We start from the raw sequence: 18,515 nt of genomic DNA, 5'->3' as shown, positions 1-18,515 counted from the left end.
ACTTATTTAATGTGCTTCAATTCACTGCAATTATTCTTATTAATGCTCAAATTCTTCTAACTTTGGCCTTGGCAGGCTTTTCCTACTGGCTTAGTTTTGACAAGACCGCATTAGTAAAGGACAGTATCTTCCATAAATGGTGTTGGGAAAACTGGACAACCACATGCAAATGAATGAAAATGGACCATTATCTTACACCATACACAAAAATTAACTCAAAATGGATTAAAGACACGAACGTTAAGACCTGAAACCATAACACTTATATAAGATAACATAGACAGTAAGCTCCTTGACATCAGTATTGGATTTTTGGGATTTGACACCAAAATCAAAAACAATAACAGCAAAAATAAACAAGGGGGGGGTACACCAAACTAAAAAGCTTCTGCACAGCAAAGGAAACCATTAACAAAATGAAAAGGCAACCTACTGAATGGGAGAAAATATCTGCAAACCATATATCTGGTAAGGAGTTAGTTCCCAAAATATATAAAGAACTCATACAACCCAATAGCAAAAAAATAATCAAAAAATGGGCAGAAGACATGAATAGACATTTTTCCAAAGACACACAGATGGCCAAACGGTACATGAAAAGGTGCTAAGCATCACTAATCATCAGGGAAATGTAAATCAAAACCCCAGTGAGGTATCACCTCACACCTGTAGAATGGCTATTATCAAAAAGACAAGAAATAACAAGTGTTGGCATAGATGTGGAGAAAAGGGAACACTTGTGTACTATGACTGGAAATGTAAACTGGTGCAGCTACTATGGAAAAGAGTATGAAGGTTCCACAAAAAATTAAAAATAGAACTACCATAGGATCCAGAAATTCTACTTCTGGGTATTTATCCAAAGAAAACAAAAACAGAAATTTGAAAAGATGTATGCACCTCCATGTTCACTGCAGCATTATTTACAGTAGCCAAGATATGGAAACAACCTAAGAGTCCACTGATGAATGAATGGATAAAGAAGATGTGCTGTATATATACAATGGAATACTATTCAGCCATTAAAAAAAATGAATTCCTGCTGTTTGTGATGACATGGATGGAATTTGAGGGCATTATGCTAAGTGAAATAAGTCAGACAGAGAAAGACAAATACCGTATGATCTCATTTATATATGGAGTCTTGAAAAAAACAAGCTCATGTATACAGAGAACAGATAGGTGGCTGCCAGAGGTGGGGTTGGGGGTGGGGTGGGAGTGACGGGGTGGGAGTGACAGGGGCTGAGTGAAATGGGTGAAGAGGATCAAAAAGATACAGACTTCCAGTTATAAAATAAATCAGTCTTGGGGATGTAATGTATAATATGGTGACCGTAGTTAATTATACTATATTGCATATTTGCAAGTTGCTAAGAGAGTAAATCTTAAAAGTTCTCACCACAAGAAAAAAAATTATTTAACTATATATGGTGATAGATTTTAACTAGACTTCTTGTGATCACTTCACAATATATACAAATATCGAATCATGTTGTATAGCTGAAACTAATATGATGTTATACGTCAATTATACCTCAATAAAAAAACAAAAAGTCTATCGGGGTATTAAAAGTACTTAAAAAAAAAAGACCCCCAGTAGTCTTGTTCCTTTCCTTTCTTACTGATATAGCAAAGTGTTTCAGGCTCAATTTGTTCATTTCTGCCTCAGTCCTATAAACAGCTACTTCTTTTATACAGTTATCTATCTGTTTAACATTCCTATATCTTTTCTCCCCTAAAAAAAGACCATAAATTTAAGGACTGCACTACCTCTAAGAAGAATGTTCAGCACTTACCCCAGCACTCTGCTAGACAGAAAACTAGTACGCGGTAAGTATTTACGGAATTGAACTAAAAGATTAGCATCTGTCTAGCTATTCTACAAGGATCTCTACTGAGTCAAGACAGGCAGCACTGGAAACATTAAGCACTTACCTCCTCCCCAGGTGGTCCAATGGCATGGCTCAATCTCACTCTGCTAATTATTCTTTCGTGTTATGGGAAGACCTACTCCAGCTAGTGAGTGCTCCCTAGAACAAGGATTCTAAAAAAAGAAAAAAAATTTTTTCTAGAGCTGAAAGAATGAGAAAAAAAGTTCTCTATGTGCATTTTCTTAAAGTTGGAAATCATTATAAGGTAAAGCATTTAATGGTCCATATCTGCTTAATTTAACAAGGCTACAAATTAGTGTAAAGATGTTTGGTTATCTAGAGAGGAAACTGCTGTCATTCCTTAGTTGTAGTCCCCCTTCCCACTGAAAGGTTACATTTCACCACTAGGTGTCCACAGGGGAGGAAATGATACCTTACACTGGCCCATTTCAAGTCACTTTCACACACATCTGCACTCCACAATTAAGCAACTGTGCCTTATGTCAATTTACACAAATCTTCAATCCTTTGAGTTTTATATTGTACCATATAGGTCTTCTTCATAGACTTTTACTTACTGTAAGATTTTTTTATTTATTTAAAGATGGAATCTACAGAACTGCAGTCCTTAAATTCACTATGCTTAAGTACAGCCAAGAATTGAGGGCAGACTACACATTATTGACCTCTACTTCATGAACCTGTAAGCACTTTAGAGATAGTCTAATCCAGAGATTTTTCAAACTTTTTTATTTTTCTAGGCACAGAAACATTTTTTTTTTCTTTTTGAACAACATACTATATGTAACTCTTTGATGGATGGACGGGGTTAGGGAAAACACACGCAGTTACTAAGATACCTAGGAAAACGTCATCCATTCTACTAATATAGTTAGGGTTATAAATACCCAATATTTTAAACTCCAACTCTGAAAAGTTCTAAATTTCTAACAATCATTAACACACCAGCCATAGAAGCAGCAGATAATATCCCACAGACCTATTTTACTGGTCCCCTCTTTCCACCAGAAGGAAAAAATCCCTAAGAATTGTACTTTGGATCTGTTCTTCCTTTAGTTTCTCAAACTTATTTTCTGCTAGAGAATGATGAAGTGAGTAGTGTCACAGATCCTCAATAGAAAGAGTATAGAAAACAGCAGAAGAGGACAGAACAAATTAGGAAAAACTAAAAAGAGAACTAAAATTCACTGGTGACACATGCTTGCTGTAGATGGTACTAGGAACTTCACACAAATTATTCAATCCAACAATAGTCCCAACAAAATAGATGGGATCCCCATTTTACAGACAAGAAAACTGAGATTCTGCAAGATTTAAGAAGTGACTTGTTCAAGGTAAGGAGGAGAGTGAAGCCTCAACACTAAGACTTCCTAGCTCCAGAATTCTTTTAACAACCCCATTGACTTCCAGAAGAGCTATGGGTTTGCCTTAGCAAACCTTTCCACAACCATCCCTTCCCGCCTTCTCCAACTTGGATACTCCTAAACTGGCCTCCACATTAGCAACCAATTATTTCATTCTGTACCTAACAGCACTTTGTTCTCAAGCTGCTATAGGTGTTTTCAACATCAAAACAATCCATCCCTCTCCTTTCCCCTGAATCCCCACCTATTTACTAGGAATGTCACCTATACCCCATATTTAAAATTATTACCTAATGTTAGAGCTGGGGGAAAAGTTCTGAGGTCATCAAGAACAAATCCTTCATTTTTCAGAGGACAACCTGTGCCTAGAGAGGTTATATATTCTGCATTTTGAAAAAAATCTTTATCACCGTTATATTACAGTAGGTTCCTCCTGAACACTGAATGCTCATGGCCTCCTCCTTGCCAAAGGAAATAGCATCCCTGTTCTATTCCTCCCAAATCTCTTCTACTAGAGATCCATGCCAGCTTTTGTCTCTAACACACTGATTTCCAACTCTAAGTGCAGAGATGGTGAATTTGCAGCAACTAGGCAAGTAAGCTTTTAGGGCTACAGTTAAACTGCCTGGATTTAGAATATTCTAAGAAAGAAATTGCAGGAATATTACTCAGCCATAAAAAAAGAACAAAATAATGCCATTTGCAGACACATGAATGGACCTAGAGATTGTCATACTTAGTGAAGTAAGTCAGACACAGAAAGACAAATATTATATCACTTATATGTAGAATCTAAAAAAAATGGTACAAATGAACCTATTTACAAAATAGAAATAGAGTTACAGGTGTAGAAAACAAACTTATGGTTACCAAGGGGGAAAGGGGAGGAAAGGGATAAATTGGGAGACTGGGAATGACATATACACACTACTATATATAAAATAGATAACTAATAAGAACCTACTGTATAGCACAGGGAACTCTACTCAATACTCTGTAATGACCTATAAGGGAATAGAATCTACAAAAGAGTAGATATATGTACAACTGATTCACTTTGCTGTCAGCAGAAACACAACATTGTAAGTCAACTATACTCCAATAAAAATTAAAAAAAAAAACAAGTTGCATATCTTGGTAATCACCGAATTTCAAGGATTCAAAGGTTAACAAACAGCAATTCTATCTGGGATGTCACCATGCTTACTTCAGCATGAATCACAAAGAAAAGCCTGTGAGCTAGTCTAGAAAGCCTGTAAAGCCATCACACATGGACCTGAAGCAACACTATAAACATAAAAATGAGCAGGAAAAGAAAATCAAGGCAACCTAGCATAAAAAGTAGGAATTGGGGCAAAGGGAGTGAAGTAGGGAAAATCAAAGGACATGGTAGACAACCAGTCAGTAAGCAGTGTTTATGACTATTTAAGAAGGCCCATTACTAAGCACAGTGAATGGCACACAGTAGAAGTACAATAAATATTATGAGTTAACATATGCTGAAAATTACAAAATGGAACCTAAAGAAGAGATTCCACTCTGGGAATTCATTTGCTGGGGGAAAGAAGACTTGCCCTCCATGTCCTCACCCTGAGCAACTCCCTTTTACCTTTCTTTGCCTGAGCTTCCCAATGTATGAAATGGGGGTAAAAGCCCCATTTCCAAGGTGTGGACAAAGTTGAGGTAACATGCAAAAAGGATTCAAAGCTCACACAAATGCAACCGCCTGAGAGCACCACTGGCATGTCTCATAAGCAATCTCAAATTTAATAAGCACAAGATGAAACTTTCAATAATCCCCCTCAACCTGCTCCTCATTTTGCCCATCTCAGTAAAGGAAACCATTTCAGTACTCTGGCCGTCGTCATTCTTGCTCTTCCTCCTCATCCAACCCATCATCCAGTCCTATCCATTCTAACCTTCAAATATCATTCACTTCTATCTGCACTGTCATCACCCTAATGTAAGCTACAATTATCTCTCAAATTACTGACCCTGCTCCAGCACACCAGCTTTTGCAGTTCCTCAAATGTGCTATGCTCCCTCCTGACAAACTCCTGTTCACCCTTTGGGTCTCATTCTAGAGTTTTCACTCACTCCTCATTCATTGCACTCTCACACCATTTTGAAGTACTTATGTATTTGTGCAATTATTTTCTTACACAAACGTATAAAATCACAAACGGCTATAAATCCAACTAAACTAAGAGCTCCACGAAGGTAGGCACTGTGATTTGTTCGGGTCTCCTCATGAAAACCGGGCCTGGCACACAGTTTAGGCCCAAATATTTGAATGACTCCAGCTAAGGTGGAGACATAAAGTAGCCAACTACAACTCCTAACTCAAAAAGACAGCTGCCCACGTTGCTTCAACACTCTCCCCACCTCCACTCTCAACAGCTCAGACCAAACCATTCATGGCATCAGATACCTCAGGTCTCCAACCTCAGACAGCCCCTGCTTTCTCCACACCCCACCCCATAAAGTTCCAGGTCCAAAGAGAACCCCTCAGCCCTGGGGCGGGAAGGAACGTGCCTCTTTTGCCCCTGCGGGTGTCGGGGTGCCGGACTACCCAGGAGAAGTTTCCTAATCCGGACACCCTGGCCGAGCGTCTGAACACTAGTCCGCGCAGCCGTGACGCACTCAGGCCCGAGCGCTTCGTTAGCTATGAAGCAGCAAAGTGCGAGGCGCTTCTTTGAGATTTCTCAGACGCAATTTAAACCGCGCGTCCCGGCTCGAGCGTAAAGGAGTGTCGCAGACCCTCAGATGTCCATTCTATTCAAGAAGGTGGGACAGAAAACACGACGACCCACGCGCCTCGCCCTTTAAGAAACACCCCCGTTTGAGCCAGGCGGGGCTCCGAGTAAATCCTCGCGAGAGCCACCTGCTTCCGCCCGCTTCCTGCTCTCGGCTCTCCGGACCGGAAGGAAGGAGGTACTTCCCCCGCCCCCGGCTTCTACCTCACAGGGCAGCGCGGCCCCAGCTGCGGCCAATCGGCGAGCTCATTCTAGGCCACGGCCCAGAGAGCCAATGGAAAGTCGCGGCGCGCGCAGAGCTTCCTCTCTTCCTCACCGGCCCCCTCCCTTCCGCCTGCCGACTTCCACTCAGCCCCTGGCGGAGGAAGTGATGTCACAGGCCCCATGTGAGCGGATTGCAACACATGCAGCTGCCTGGAAAGAGGGAGCCGGTGTCCTACGTCAGAGCCGCCGCCGCGGAGCCGCCGCCGGGGAGGAGCAGCCGCTGCCGCCCAGGACTGGGCCCTTAGGTAAGCCATGGGGAGGGAAAGGCCAGCGACCACCGCGGCGGGCCGCGCAAGGCGGGAAGAGGAGGGACTCTCGGGGGTGGCGAGGAAGGGGGCCGCTCTGCCCCAGCGGCGGCGCTAACTCTGTGGTCTTGGTGTCTCCGGGCCCCGCCGGGCCGCTCTAGGGAGGAGGAGGCGAGAAGATGGCGGACGACCCCAGTGCTGCCGACAGGAACGTGGAGATATGGAAGATCAAAAAGCTCATTAAGAGCTTGGAGGCGGCCCGCGGGTGAGCGCCGCGTCTGGGCCCCCCCATGCCCTCTTGGTTTCCGGACCCCTCAGGATGGCCGCCCCCGCGCCGCATGGCCGGATGAGGAGAACCGGGCACTAGCCAACTCCCGCCTTCTGGACCTCTGGGTAGTAGCCCCAGTCCTAGGGGCGAGGGTCTGCGCGGTTGGTTCGAGAAGGGGCCCTTTCCCCTGTTAGGGCTAAGGGGTCCCGCTCCCGGGGCCCGGGCCACTCGACCCCCTCGTGGTAGGCCACTGCAACTTTTGTACCCCTCTCAGGCGCTTGAATCCAGAACCTCCCGTTTTGAGCTCCAGGTGCTGCCACCCAACTCGGGTGCTGCTGGGGAAAAGGGCCCGGCCTTGCTTTCCGAACGCCTTCCCTGATTTCCTCTCTTCTCCTTCCTTCACTTTTCTCAGCCAAGCCTCATTAAAATGGCCTCCCCCTCCCGGGCTTCTGAGACCCGAGTGGGTGAAGTTTGGATGGGGTGGGAAGGAGGGGTTGTCAGGGACAACCTTTTTCTGACTTCCTCTGATTTCTCTGGGTCTTACAACTCTCCCAATATGACTTCCTCCAAGTCCTTTAATTACTCCGTAGCTTCTTGGTTTTAGCTGTTACAGGACCCCCCTATAAACTGAAAATGTGTGCGGGGTCGGGGAGTGGGGGAGGCTTTGGTTGACAGGTGTGTATCTGTATATACAGGAGAAATTCCAGTTATGGGGCCGTTCATGTGAACTGTACCAACAGGGTCTCTTTTGGCCTCTCTCTGGAACTCTTGGGGTAGAGGTGCTCATGTATTAGTATTAATGCTTGTTGAAATTCAGAACTGGATTAAGCGGGCTTTGAGGGTTTTTTTGTAAATTTGGGTAAGAAACTATTAGGTGTGTCCGTTTGGGGAAGGGTACACTAGGTTAAAACTGACTTTATATGCTCTTTTTTAATTAAAAAAAAAGTTGTTCTTTGGGGGAAGGTGTGTCAGAGGTATATCTGTTCTCTCACTATATTACTTTATTTTGTTCTTTTCCCAGTCATAGAAACTTTTTACTTACAGGAAGTGGGGGGAAAAAAGTGTTTGGAACATGACATATTTGTACGTCTTCAGCATTCTTAGAATAGCAGAGTGGCTTGTCCTGGGCCATGTTAAAAGTTGTTTTCAGTACAGGAATTGGACATTCTGGTTTCCAGCCCAGGTTTGTCTTTGCTTGGTAGATTTGCAATGATAGGATTCATCAAATTCATAGTTGTTACTGCTTTATGAAATAAAGTATGCTTAGTTCCATTGAAGGCCCAGGGCTAACAGTTTTGCCATTGTGTTGTTTTGTTTATAAATTTATTATTTTTTTTATTTATTTATCTTTGGCTGCATCGGGTCTTCATTGCTGCACACGGGCTTTTCTCTACTTGCGGCGAGCGGGGGCTACTCTTCATCGCAGTGCGCGGGCTTCTCATTGCGGTGGCTTCTCTTGTTGCGGAGCACGGGCTCTAGGCGCGCGGACTTCAGTAGTTGCAGCACGCAGGCTCTGTAGTTGTGACTCGCGGGCTCTAGAGCGCAGGCTCAGTAGCTGTGGCGCACAGGCTTAGTTGCTCCGTGGCATGTGGGATCTTCCCGGACCACGGCTCAAACCCGTGTCCCCTGCAGTGGCAGGCGGATTCTTAACCACTGCGCCACCAGGGAAGTCTCTGCCATTGTGTTTTGTTCCTAGTAATTAGTGACAGTTCTGTTTGGGGTGAAACTTCTGAAAGTTTAGTCCTCTTCAGTTACTGGGGCTTTTGCTCACTTTCTCTGATATGAATTGAAGGTAGCAGCTTATTTTTCATTCCGTAGGTTTGTCTTTCTTTGAATTTAATACGACATTCAGACCTAGATAATAATCTTAACCAGAACTTGAACACAGATGATTCTCTGCTACATGGTAGAATGAATAATTATTCCCCAAGTGTGAGAATACTGTACAGGAGGAGCAATATAGGTCATGACCCATTATGATGCACTCCCAGGAATTAGCCGGGTTCTTTTGTTTCACTAGCACCTGCTGTTACGTTACTTGAATCCTTCACTTGAGTATGGCTTTTACAGTTTGCTGTTGTTACTGTTGTTTAAAGCTGGATGTACCCCTTGGGTTTGTTCTCTTATTAGTTTAACTTTTTTTTTTTTTTTTAATATTTATTTGGTTGTGCTCAGTCTTAGTTGCGGCACGTGGGCTCCTTAGTTGTGGCATGCATGTGGGATCTAGTTCCCTGACCAGGGATTGAACCCCGGCCCCCTGCATTGGGAGCGTGGAGTCTTAACCACTGCACCACCAGGGAAGTCCCTCTTGTTACTTTAACTCGAAAGCAGGTTCACACATTAGAATTTGAATACATTACATATTCTGAGGAAGTCTAAAATATGAATTCAGACTAATTTGCTTCTTGTCCAAGTGAAGTGACATTGAAGATAACAGTGCTTAATAATAGCATTCCTTTTACAGCTTGATGAAGGAAGCTCATTCTTAAATTTGTTCCTACCCATGTTACCTAGCCACTTGAAACTTTTAAGCTCCTCTTTAAAGCTTTTAAAGACTTTAGTCCTTTGATTAGCAAAGTCCAGTAAAGTTTAAAGCATGCTAAAAATGAGGTTCTCTGCAGAACTTTTTTTCAAAGTAGTAGTTTTTATACAAGATTAAGCTGTCCTCTAAACAGTGTGGTTCATAATCATGTCCTGCTTTGCCTACTTTGCTTTTATTCAGGATTTGGTTACATCTTGATCCCATGAAAATGTAAAATCTTGGCCATCTCTGGGTATCAGTAAGGGAGTCACAAGTTTCTTCTGTTAGACTCAAATGGTTCTTGGTATATACCAATTTCTTTTTGAGAACAGCAAGATTGTATTATCATGGTTGAGTTGTGTTAGTCAGACTCATTAGATTATCATAGTGAACAGTGAGAAATGTCTTTCCTTCTTTACCTAATGGTAAAATACTAATAGGAGAAGCGTGATGGCCTTTAAGCACAAACTGGATGGCACAATGAATCTATCTGTGCTGGTGTTTAAGGGGCAAGTTGTGGGTTTCAGGAGAAAACAGGTTGTGTTCAAGCATGGTTATTAGCACTTACTGGCAGATTAGTAGAATGGCTTTGGAAATGAAGATTTCTTCTCCACTCCCCCCCCTCCCCCGCCCTGACACCCCCACCCCCCCACCCCCCAGCAATTCTGGGCATGAGAATCACAGATTGGTTTGTTTTTAACCCTGGCTCTTAAGGTATGCTGGGATAAGAGTAATTTTAAAATTGAGATAGTCAATATATGATTATCTTGATATATGACCCCAATGTAATGTAGCTTTTTTAAAGGGGAACCACCTGTAAAATGGTCTCACTGATTAAGTACATCTGAACAGGGTGAAGTTTCTAAGCACAATAATTTATTGCGCACTTAGCATGTTATAGACACTGTGTTAAGCAATACATTATTTTATTTAACCCTCACAAGAAGTGTTGCCACCATTTGGTGGGAAAGGCAAACTAAGGCTGCAAGGTTAAATATCTTACTTTCTGGAATGTAGCAATGCCCAGGATTTGAACCAATGTGCTATACTGCCCAATGGATATATTTTATGTTTAAAAAAAAAAATGCAAGACAACACTTACTCAAATTGTAATCTGAGCTATAACAGACTATTTTATGCTATGGAAGACCACTTACAGGAGCCAAAATGACTAAAATGGGGAACTTGCTAGGAGTCTTTTTGTAGTCTTTTTGTCATACTTAATTTTCTGAGTTAAAAAGAGTGTTACACATATAACTTGAATTTAAGTTGGGTGGAACATATGTATTTAGCTTCATATAAGCCTGGTAGAATGTTGGTTTCTGTGTATGCTAGTAAAATAACCAGCTAATTCTTTTCCTATATATAAGTCCCACTTAAAGTTAATGATAGCTCTTCCCGGTTTACTATTGCTCGTGGCGTATTCTCTGTAGTTGGCTTAATAAGGATAAATGTGTACATAAGTCAACTGGAACTAGGACCATGTGGATGGAAACCATGGTTGTGGGTATTTTGAATAAGGAACTAAACCAGGTGAAGATATGTAGGAGAAAGGTAGATGGGAAATTTAGGTTGTTTTTTCCTAATGTTTTCTGAGGTAGCCGCAGAAATTGTGTTGGAAGCTTTATAGTTTTCAGGTAATAAAATCATAACCAGAGCCTGTTGTTACCAAGGACAGTGGTGAATGTAACCAGGGAACAGACAAGGTTAACTTGGGCTAAATTGTGTCTGTGGGTATTAGAATATTTTTTCACTTACCTTCGGCAGGGAGTCTTATATATTTCATATATAATGAGGGCCCAGTCAGATAACCCATGTTTGAAGATCAGTGCAGTTTCTAAGCTTCATTTGAGTCTTCTGTGGTCTTTGGGCATTTTTCAAGCTTTTGTTAAAAACAACTTGTAGATATCTTGACTTTGAAGGAAATAAATTACCTGGCTTTACACGACTGTCTTTCCTGCCCCCAAATATAACTGGTGGGGGGACTCTTTTTCCTCTACTCTGAGTAGTTCTGATACTAGATGTGTGGTTTTTTTCCCCCACGCCAAGCAGTTCTCCAATTCTCACTGGACACCAACTGAGCATTCCTACAGTTGAATTTGATTCTGACACTACCCAGAGTAAGTGTCGGATTCCACTAGGTAACAGGCTCAGTCCCACAAGACTGCCCACACTTGTGATGCCAAAGCAAGTCATACCCTACCCTACTTCTCAGACAGGCTATAATTTGGGGGTTCCTATGACTCCCTCCTTGGGTCCAGTAATTTGTTAGAATGGCCCAAAGATCTCAGAGAAACTATGTATGTTAACCGGTTTATTACAAAGAATATATAAAGGGTATAGACGAACCGCCAGATGAAGTGGTACATGGGGCAAGGTCTGGAAGGGTCCGAGTGCAGAAGCTTCTGTCCTTGTGAAACTGGGGTATGCCACCTGGGTTTACCAACCCAGAAGTTCATTAAATCTTGTTCAAGAGGTTTTTTTATAGAGCTTACTCTGCAGCTTCCCCTTCCCATAGGTCTGTGGATAGAGCAGAAAGTTCAGCCCTCAAAAAACTTGGTCTTTCTGGTGGCCAGCTCCATCCTAAGTCTGCCTAGGGGCCCCAACCTAAGTCACTTCATTGGCACTCCGTATGAATAACATAAACTCCCATCTCAGGAAATTCTAAGGGATTTAAGAGCTTTGCTAAAAGCCGGGGACAAAGACCAAAATCTCCACAAAATTCCTCACATTATATTGAATTAGAAGTTAGTAATTTTATGAGATCGTTGAATAGGTTTTTTAAATCTTAAAGACAAATAATACAGACAGATTGTTTATATGATTCGAATAAATTAAAGTATCTAAAATGTGTTTGGGTACCTTTCCCAAGTGAAAATTGTTGATTAGTAGAACACTCACCTAAATGACACTTGGAACGTTCTCAAAGCGATGAATTTCAGGTACTTTTATTTTTACTTTTGTTCTCCATATCCTTAAAGAGCTGGCTGTAACTAGAGTGGTACTTCGTAGTTTTTCATACTGATACCAGAATATTCAGGCTCTTAAAAGGCTTTTTTCATCCTGTGTTCTGGCTTCCCCTGCCCCTCCTGTCTCTGATTGTTAACAGACAGGTAAAAGACCCCACTAGAGAAAAGTCAAGAATTAGAATATTTTTAATTTCCTGAGAAGAGATGAGTGTAGAACAAATAACTACAGAGGTCTTGGTGGCTTCTCACTAAGGGGTCAAAATACAGATGCCACCAACAGGTCTGAGCCATGAGAAGAGAGCAAGAAAGAGGTAGTAAAGGAAGAGGAGGAGATAAGAGTAGGGTGTGGTGGTGTTCCTCAGTCCATTCCAAGTGTCATAGGCCTGCTTAACTCAGATCTAGTCCTAACAGCCGCTGTATTCTGGCATGGTCTTCTGTGCACTGTGAACCTAATGAACAATTACTTTCTTTGAATTTCAACTCTTGACAGACTTCTCATTGTAATGGCAGATACACTTATCCTTCCAGGAAAGGAAGGCTTGCTCTGGACACCTTCCTAGGTAAGCAGGAGTACCTAATTAGAATACCGTTTAAGGCAGAATGCAATGTAGGTCTCCAGGGCCCCCCCCCTTCTCCCCCCTCCCCCCAACCACACACACACCAGTTGGACCCCTTTAGCAGAGGGCCCTTTTTCTTTGAGCTTGGGGTTGAGGGTGTGCTCAGTGTGGCAAACCTTTCAGAACATGTTTGGTTGTGAGAAAACTTAAAATGTGGGTTTTGTAGCAGTGCTAAATGGTTTTAGATCCTATTTAAAGAGTCAGAAGGAGAAATTTGCCTCTTTTCCCTAGACCTACTGCTGGAACTGTCCCTCTGAGAACTTGGGCAGCAGAAATTTTTTCTGAGTCCAGCCTGTTCTCCAGGGATCTCAGAATAGAACCTTCTAGAATACATTCGATAGGTGTCTCTTAATTCTTCAGCAGCCCGCTCTTTTAGTGAGGGGAAGAAAGGATTTAGAGGGGATTCAAGGTTCCTCTTTCCAGCAAGTTGGAAATTATGAGATTTCTCTTTGGGGCAGCTGTCCTCAGAGAGCATGATGAAGTTCCCTCTGATAACAGCTTTCTCTTATGCCACTGGACATACTTCGAACCCTAGCTTACTGCCTATCAGGAATGAAAATTTCCTCTTTTTTTTTCTTTTTCTGAACAGGTATCTTTTTCTTTGAATCTAAGTGAATCGAGATAAACAATGATTATTCTTTTTCTCACTTCTAAACATAACTGAGTTTGATTAAAAGCCATAATTTCATTATTATTCTTTTGGCTACAAAGATAAAAACACTTGATTCTTTTACCTTGATAGATTGATCAAGCTTTCTGTGCTTTAATCCAGCCATCTCTCTTTTATCTCCTTAATTTGTACGTAATAGGTGTCTTATAAGTATTTACATGTTCGCTTTGTCCTTTTTTTTAACCTCCAAGTTGTTTTATGTCTTTTTTAACACCAATTTTTAGACATGTAGCTTTCATCCAGTGTATACTTTGTCTTTACTCATCACCATCTTTTCTACCTAGTTCAGAGGACTTGACATTTTCAGGCGCCTGACAACAACTTCTTGTCATGCAGATAACTTGGGGGGTACTGGTCCTGTACTCTTCTGTTTTCACATTTTTGTTTTATCCTTTAAGGTCTCCTTTAGAAGAATGATCCTAGTCAAAACAAAAGATTGTCTTTTTCTTGCCATGTCTGTGGCCTTGTAAATTAGATTTTCCCCCGAACTCACATCTAAGTATATGAAAAACAAAGCCTACAAATGTATTTTTTACTATTAACCAGTCAGCTTACAAGCTTCATCAAACATCCGCTGTAGGTTGGACATTTATACATTTAGGGGAGCAGTTTGTAATACCGTGAGAATGGTCTGACACACAACCTTGGAGTGATAATATGAACCATTTCTGGCCCCAGAATAACATGGTACATGTTGAAGGAGATGTAGTGTAAGCAAATGATTTGGGTCTTGAATGAGGCATTGGGCATTGTCAAAAACGGACAGATTGTTTAACTACTTGAGCAGATTTCCTAGGCAAGGCAAGTGTTTCAAAGAATGTTACTGTGGGCATTGGTATTATTTGGCTGATACGGTATCTTTGATACACTGATGTAGTGGAGCTGTAACTGATCTGAGACTTTGAAATGGTCACTGAAATTCATTCTTGATTAAAAGCCAGTTAGCCTAAAATTAGATTCAAAAGCTTTGTGTTGGTCGATGGTTGGTGAGCTGTCGGGGTATTGAAATAGTGCAGAGTATTTGCATATATGTGCCTTGTTGGTAAAGTTGGCTTGACAGAGTTTGACAGTCCCAACACCAGTTTGCCTTTCAGCCTAAATAAACTTTAGTTTGCAGGTAGTGAAAATGTACTGATCCCCAAACATTAATTCCTTAATACCTCTGGATATTTTTAGCTTTTTACTGAAGAAGAAAAAAAGTTTTCTTCCTATTTGGCTATCCCATTCTCTGGCATCTTCTGGCCTTTATGACTCTACTTAAGCAAGAAGGCTCCTCGGGAAAGACAGGGTTAATCAAATAATGAAACTAGTTTTCTGAAGATGGGTTGAATAGCATACATTTTGGCTCCTCACAACAGCTCTGTGAGAAAAGCTATTACTGCTATTTCATGGATGAAGAAATTTGAAGTACAGAGAGATTAAGTAGCTTGCCTAGTATCACAGTCTAGTACGGGGCAGTGCTAGTAGATTCTGTTCCCACTTTCCTGATTCCAGAGCCTCTGATCCTAACTATTGTACCACACTGCCTTGCTCTTTGATTAGTATTTCTCTTGCTGAATAGAAACATCTATTCTCTTCTGAAAGGAGGATTCTTGTCCAAGGAGATCTGCAGTTTACTAGAGGGAGCAGATCTGTGGAGACTGAGGAGTAAAGATAAAAGGGAAGAGGCACGCTGTTTGCAAATCTACCCTAGGAAGAATTTGGGTACTGAACATGTTTGTTTTTGTTTTTAACATGTTTGTTTTTAATGAGGATCATTGGTGAGGGAAAAAACTTAAGTTTTAAATCCTTCCCCAGAAGCTCATTTGTGTATTAGAAAGAAGATTAACAGGAAGGCTGTGGCTTTTCTTTTATTTGAAAAGTACTTGCATAGTGGCCAAGAAAGATAAGAAGTGGACTTTCTCATTTATACAGTCCTGTGTAGAACACTGGTTGTTAGTAAGTCCCTCATGTTGGTTGTGATTGATATCTCCTGGCTTTGCACTGATGTGAGAATGCGAGAGAAATTTTCCAGCTTCTGCTGCTCCCTGGTGGAATATTCCACTAGGTCGATGTGTTTGTTTTTAGTTTTCTTTTTATGACAAAGTAAATTCCTGTAATTGTAGAAAAAATACTCTACTAGATATATACATTTTTGTTTTGGAGGACAGCAATCCTAGTGCTTTGAGGATAAAATGAACCTTCTGTAAACTTTACTTTCTGTAAAATATTGGGACATCTTGAGTTATTGTATCCTCTAGGATAGAGACTGCTTTAATGTCTCAGCATGTTCAGATATTGGTACTTGTCCCATCTGGTAATGGCATCTAACCCTGAGGTCAGTTGCACAAAACCAATTTCTAGTAACTTTGTCTAGCCTCTTTGAACAGTAACAGAATCCTCCCTTAGTTTGGTATTCTACAAGCTCTTTATAAAAAGCAGCCCCATCCACCTCCTACCTGCATCATAGGTAATATGGGGGACAGGCATCAAGGTGAGGATGAACCAATTAAAGGTGGCAAAAGAAGGCATTCTGAAAGTGTTAGTTTTGTTGTGGTAAAAGACTGATGGGATGGTGTGAGCATTTTAGTGAAGCTAAAGCAGGGACAACTAGTCATTTCTAGGCACATGTTAGTTCCTCTCCAAAGATTGTCAAACTTTTAATTGGTATTTTATTTAGTAGCTTAAAATAAATCTCTGGTGTCCACTTAGAAGAGACTATGTAGAGAAGACCCTATTTTTTATGTTAGCAATTAACCATTTATTCATTCTCAAATGTTTGAGCATCCACTATGTCCTGAAATGAGTTCTGCTTTCAATAAGTAAGTGTTGTTTCACTGTTGCTTGGTGGAAGAGAAAACAGGTCAGATCTTTGAAGTGACTGATAACCAGATAGAAGTGACTGTCTCTGAATTATATCAGAATATTTAACCCATGCCACAGCTGTAAGATGAAGCCACTTAAGCTATTTAAAGTTTTAGAGGGAAATGAATTTCTGTATTTCTCCCTTGTGATAAATTACAAAACAGCTTCTAGTGTTCTGACCATATTGTTTTGAACTGTGTTTTGGTTTGGTTCTTTTGTTCTGTTGGAAGATTTGGCAGGTTCTGTAACCCAATAAAGGTGATTACCACCTACCACAAAGTCAACTATTATCTCCCTCTTTGGACTTACTCAGATTCAAAGAAGACTGCAACACCACCTAACAGTGTTGCGCCCCGCCCCGCCCCGCCCCGCCCAGCTGTGCTGTGCCCTTAATTCTGGCTTTTACTATTAAGGGCAGGGGGGGTAGGGCACAAGAAGCTATCAAGTTCCATCTAGTTACCATTTAGCAATCTGTCTGCTTCCATGCTAGGCACTTGACATATATTCTCTTACAGAATCCTCATGACCTTGTGAAGTAAGGAGAAACTGAGTCCCAAATGGATTTATGTGTAATTTGCCCTAGGTTGTGCCGATAGGACAGGACAAGAACCCAGATCTGTCTGATTCGGAAACCTTTGCTCATAACCACCCTCCTATTATGTTCCCATATTAAACTCATATAAAACCATGGTGAATAAAATGACAAAAGGAGTAGTAATTGGAGAGGAACTGATTGATTTTCAGCTGGTGATCCATATAATATAGCTAGCTTAGTGAATCTCAGAAATGCTGTGTCTGAGATTTAAGTTGAGGTTTGTGAGCTTGAAAGGCGATAGGGGAAACCTTGGCCATCCATATCCTAGGCATATCCCAGACAAACATTGAGATGAAAGCTTCTTGGGGGGCATATACTCTTTAAGTCCCAACTAGAGAGTATAGTAGGCAGTCTCTAAAATGCTCCTGGCCCTAACCTGAAAGTAGTTCTGTTATGTAGGGGTGATAAGATGGATGACAGGGATTTGATGAGAGGGTTCTGGCTGGAAAAAGTTGGGCACATCTGAGCCATCACAATTCACTGGAGTTGTGTTACTGCTAGGGTAAATGACAGCAGCTTACTTGCAGCAATTAGGCTCTGAGTTTCTCTTTAGGTAGGGGTGAGGTCATGGAATCTCCACTTCAGCTGGCTAAGAGGTCCTGCTTAAAGGCATAGAAAGCAACCCAGACACGGTGATTCTTAACCCTAGTTATGCATTAAAATCTACCTGATTCTGTTTAAATCAATCCATTTGAGAACTGAGACTCTCTTAACCCATAATCACTGTCACCCTCACTCTCCCTGTTCAAGAGCTATTGAGTCAGAATATAGAGGAAGGGGAGATCCTTTTGTACCTGAGCATTTTTGTTTTGTTTTTTTTAGAAAGCTCTCCAAGGGTTCTGGGACTCTCATGCAAATTGGCCAGTGGACAAGCTTGTGGCTACCACATTTTCTTCCTACCTACCTTTTTAAAGTGTTCTTGAGCATTGTTAGTGATGAGCACTGGTGAGATCTTTACAGGTCAAAGAGTACCTAGATTTTTCTTTTTGTTTGTCACTCTTATGACCATCTGCATCAGCAGGCTTCTTGAATCCTAAGGCTGGAACCCTGAGAGCCGCAAAGTTACATAAACATATACCCCACAGCCCAGGCTTTGCTCTGCTTACCTTGTGTTTTCTTCTTTAGAGACCTTTCAGTCCTGACAATCTGAACCTTATGTTTCCCTGTCCATAGTGTTTAGGGGCCATGAAACCTTGGATTAGGTAAGTGACTGGTGGTACTACTCTAGGGAGAGAAACTTTCCTTTCAACGGTCACCTTTGAGAATGAGGGAACAGAAGGCTGTCAGCTATTTCTTTAAATTCCCTTCCCTTCTGAGTTTTGTCTAGTATTATTTACTGTCCTTATTTAGTCTACTTAACAGCTACTTCCTTCTGTCTCCCAGCTGTTTTATTTCTCAGAAGTTAGTCCTCTGGGTGGAAGCACTGCTGAATTCTCCTTTGAAAAGGGAAAGTGCCCCTAAAATGATGAGAAACAAGAAGGGATCTGAGAACAGAGGCCCCTAGAGGCCT

General features: G+C 41.5%; 1 protein-coding gene and 1 long non-coding RNA gene across 2 annotated transcripts in view; one reads left to right on the top strand and one right to left on the bottom strand.

Moving 5' to 3' along the window:
- LOC118891858 overlaps positions 1–2,040 on the bottom strand; it is a 79,084-nt gene extending 77,044 nt beyond the window's left edge. The window contains exon 1 of the long non-coding RNA XR_005019195.1: positions 1,936–2,040. This is a non-coding gene — a long non-coding RNA (uncharacterized LOC118891858). The remainder of the gene's footprint in view (positions 1–1,935) is intronic.
- A 4,335-nt stretch (positions 2,041–6,375) lies between these two features.
- ETF1 (eukaryotic translation termination factor 1) overlaps positions 6,376–18,515 on the top strand; it is a 28,241-nt gene continuing 16,101 nt past the window's right edge. The window contains exons 1-2 of the mRNA XM_036846106.1: positions 6,376–6,521; positions 6,683–6,786. Of these exons, the coding sequence (XP_036702001.1) occupies positions 6,701–6,786 (86 nt within the window). The 5' untranslated portion in view covers positions 6,376–6,521; positions 6,683–6,700. The remainder of the gene's footprint in view (positions 6,522–6,682; positions 6,787–18,515) is intronic.

The sequence above is a fragment of the Balaenoptera musculus genome, chromosome 3, assembly GCF_009873245.2.
Source record: "Balaenoptera musculus isolate JJ_BM4_2016_0621 chromosome 3, mBalMus1.pri.v3, whole genome shotgun sequence".
Lineage (NCBI taxonomy): Eukaryota > Metazoa > Chordata > Mammalia > Artiodactyla > Balaenopteridae > Balaenoptera > Balaenoptera musculus.
This window is presented reverse-complemented; position numbering and strand designations above follow the sequence as displayed.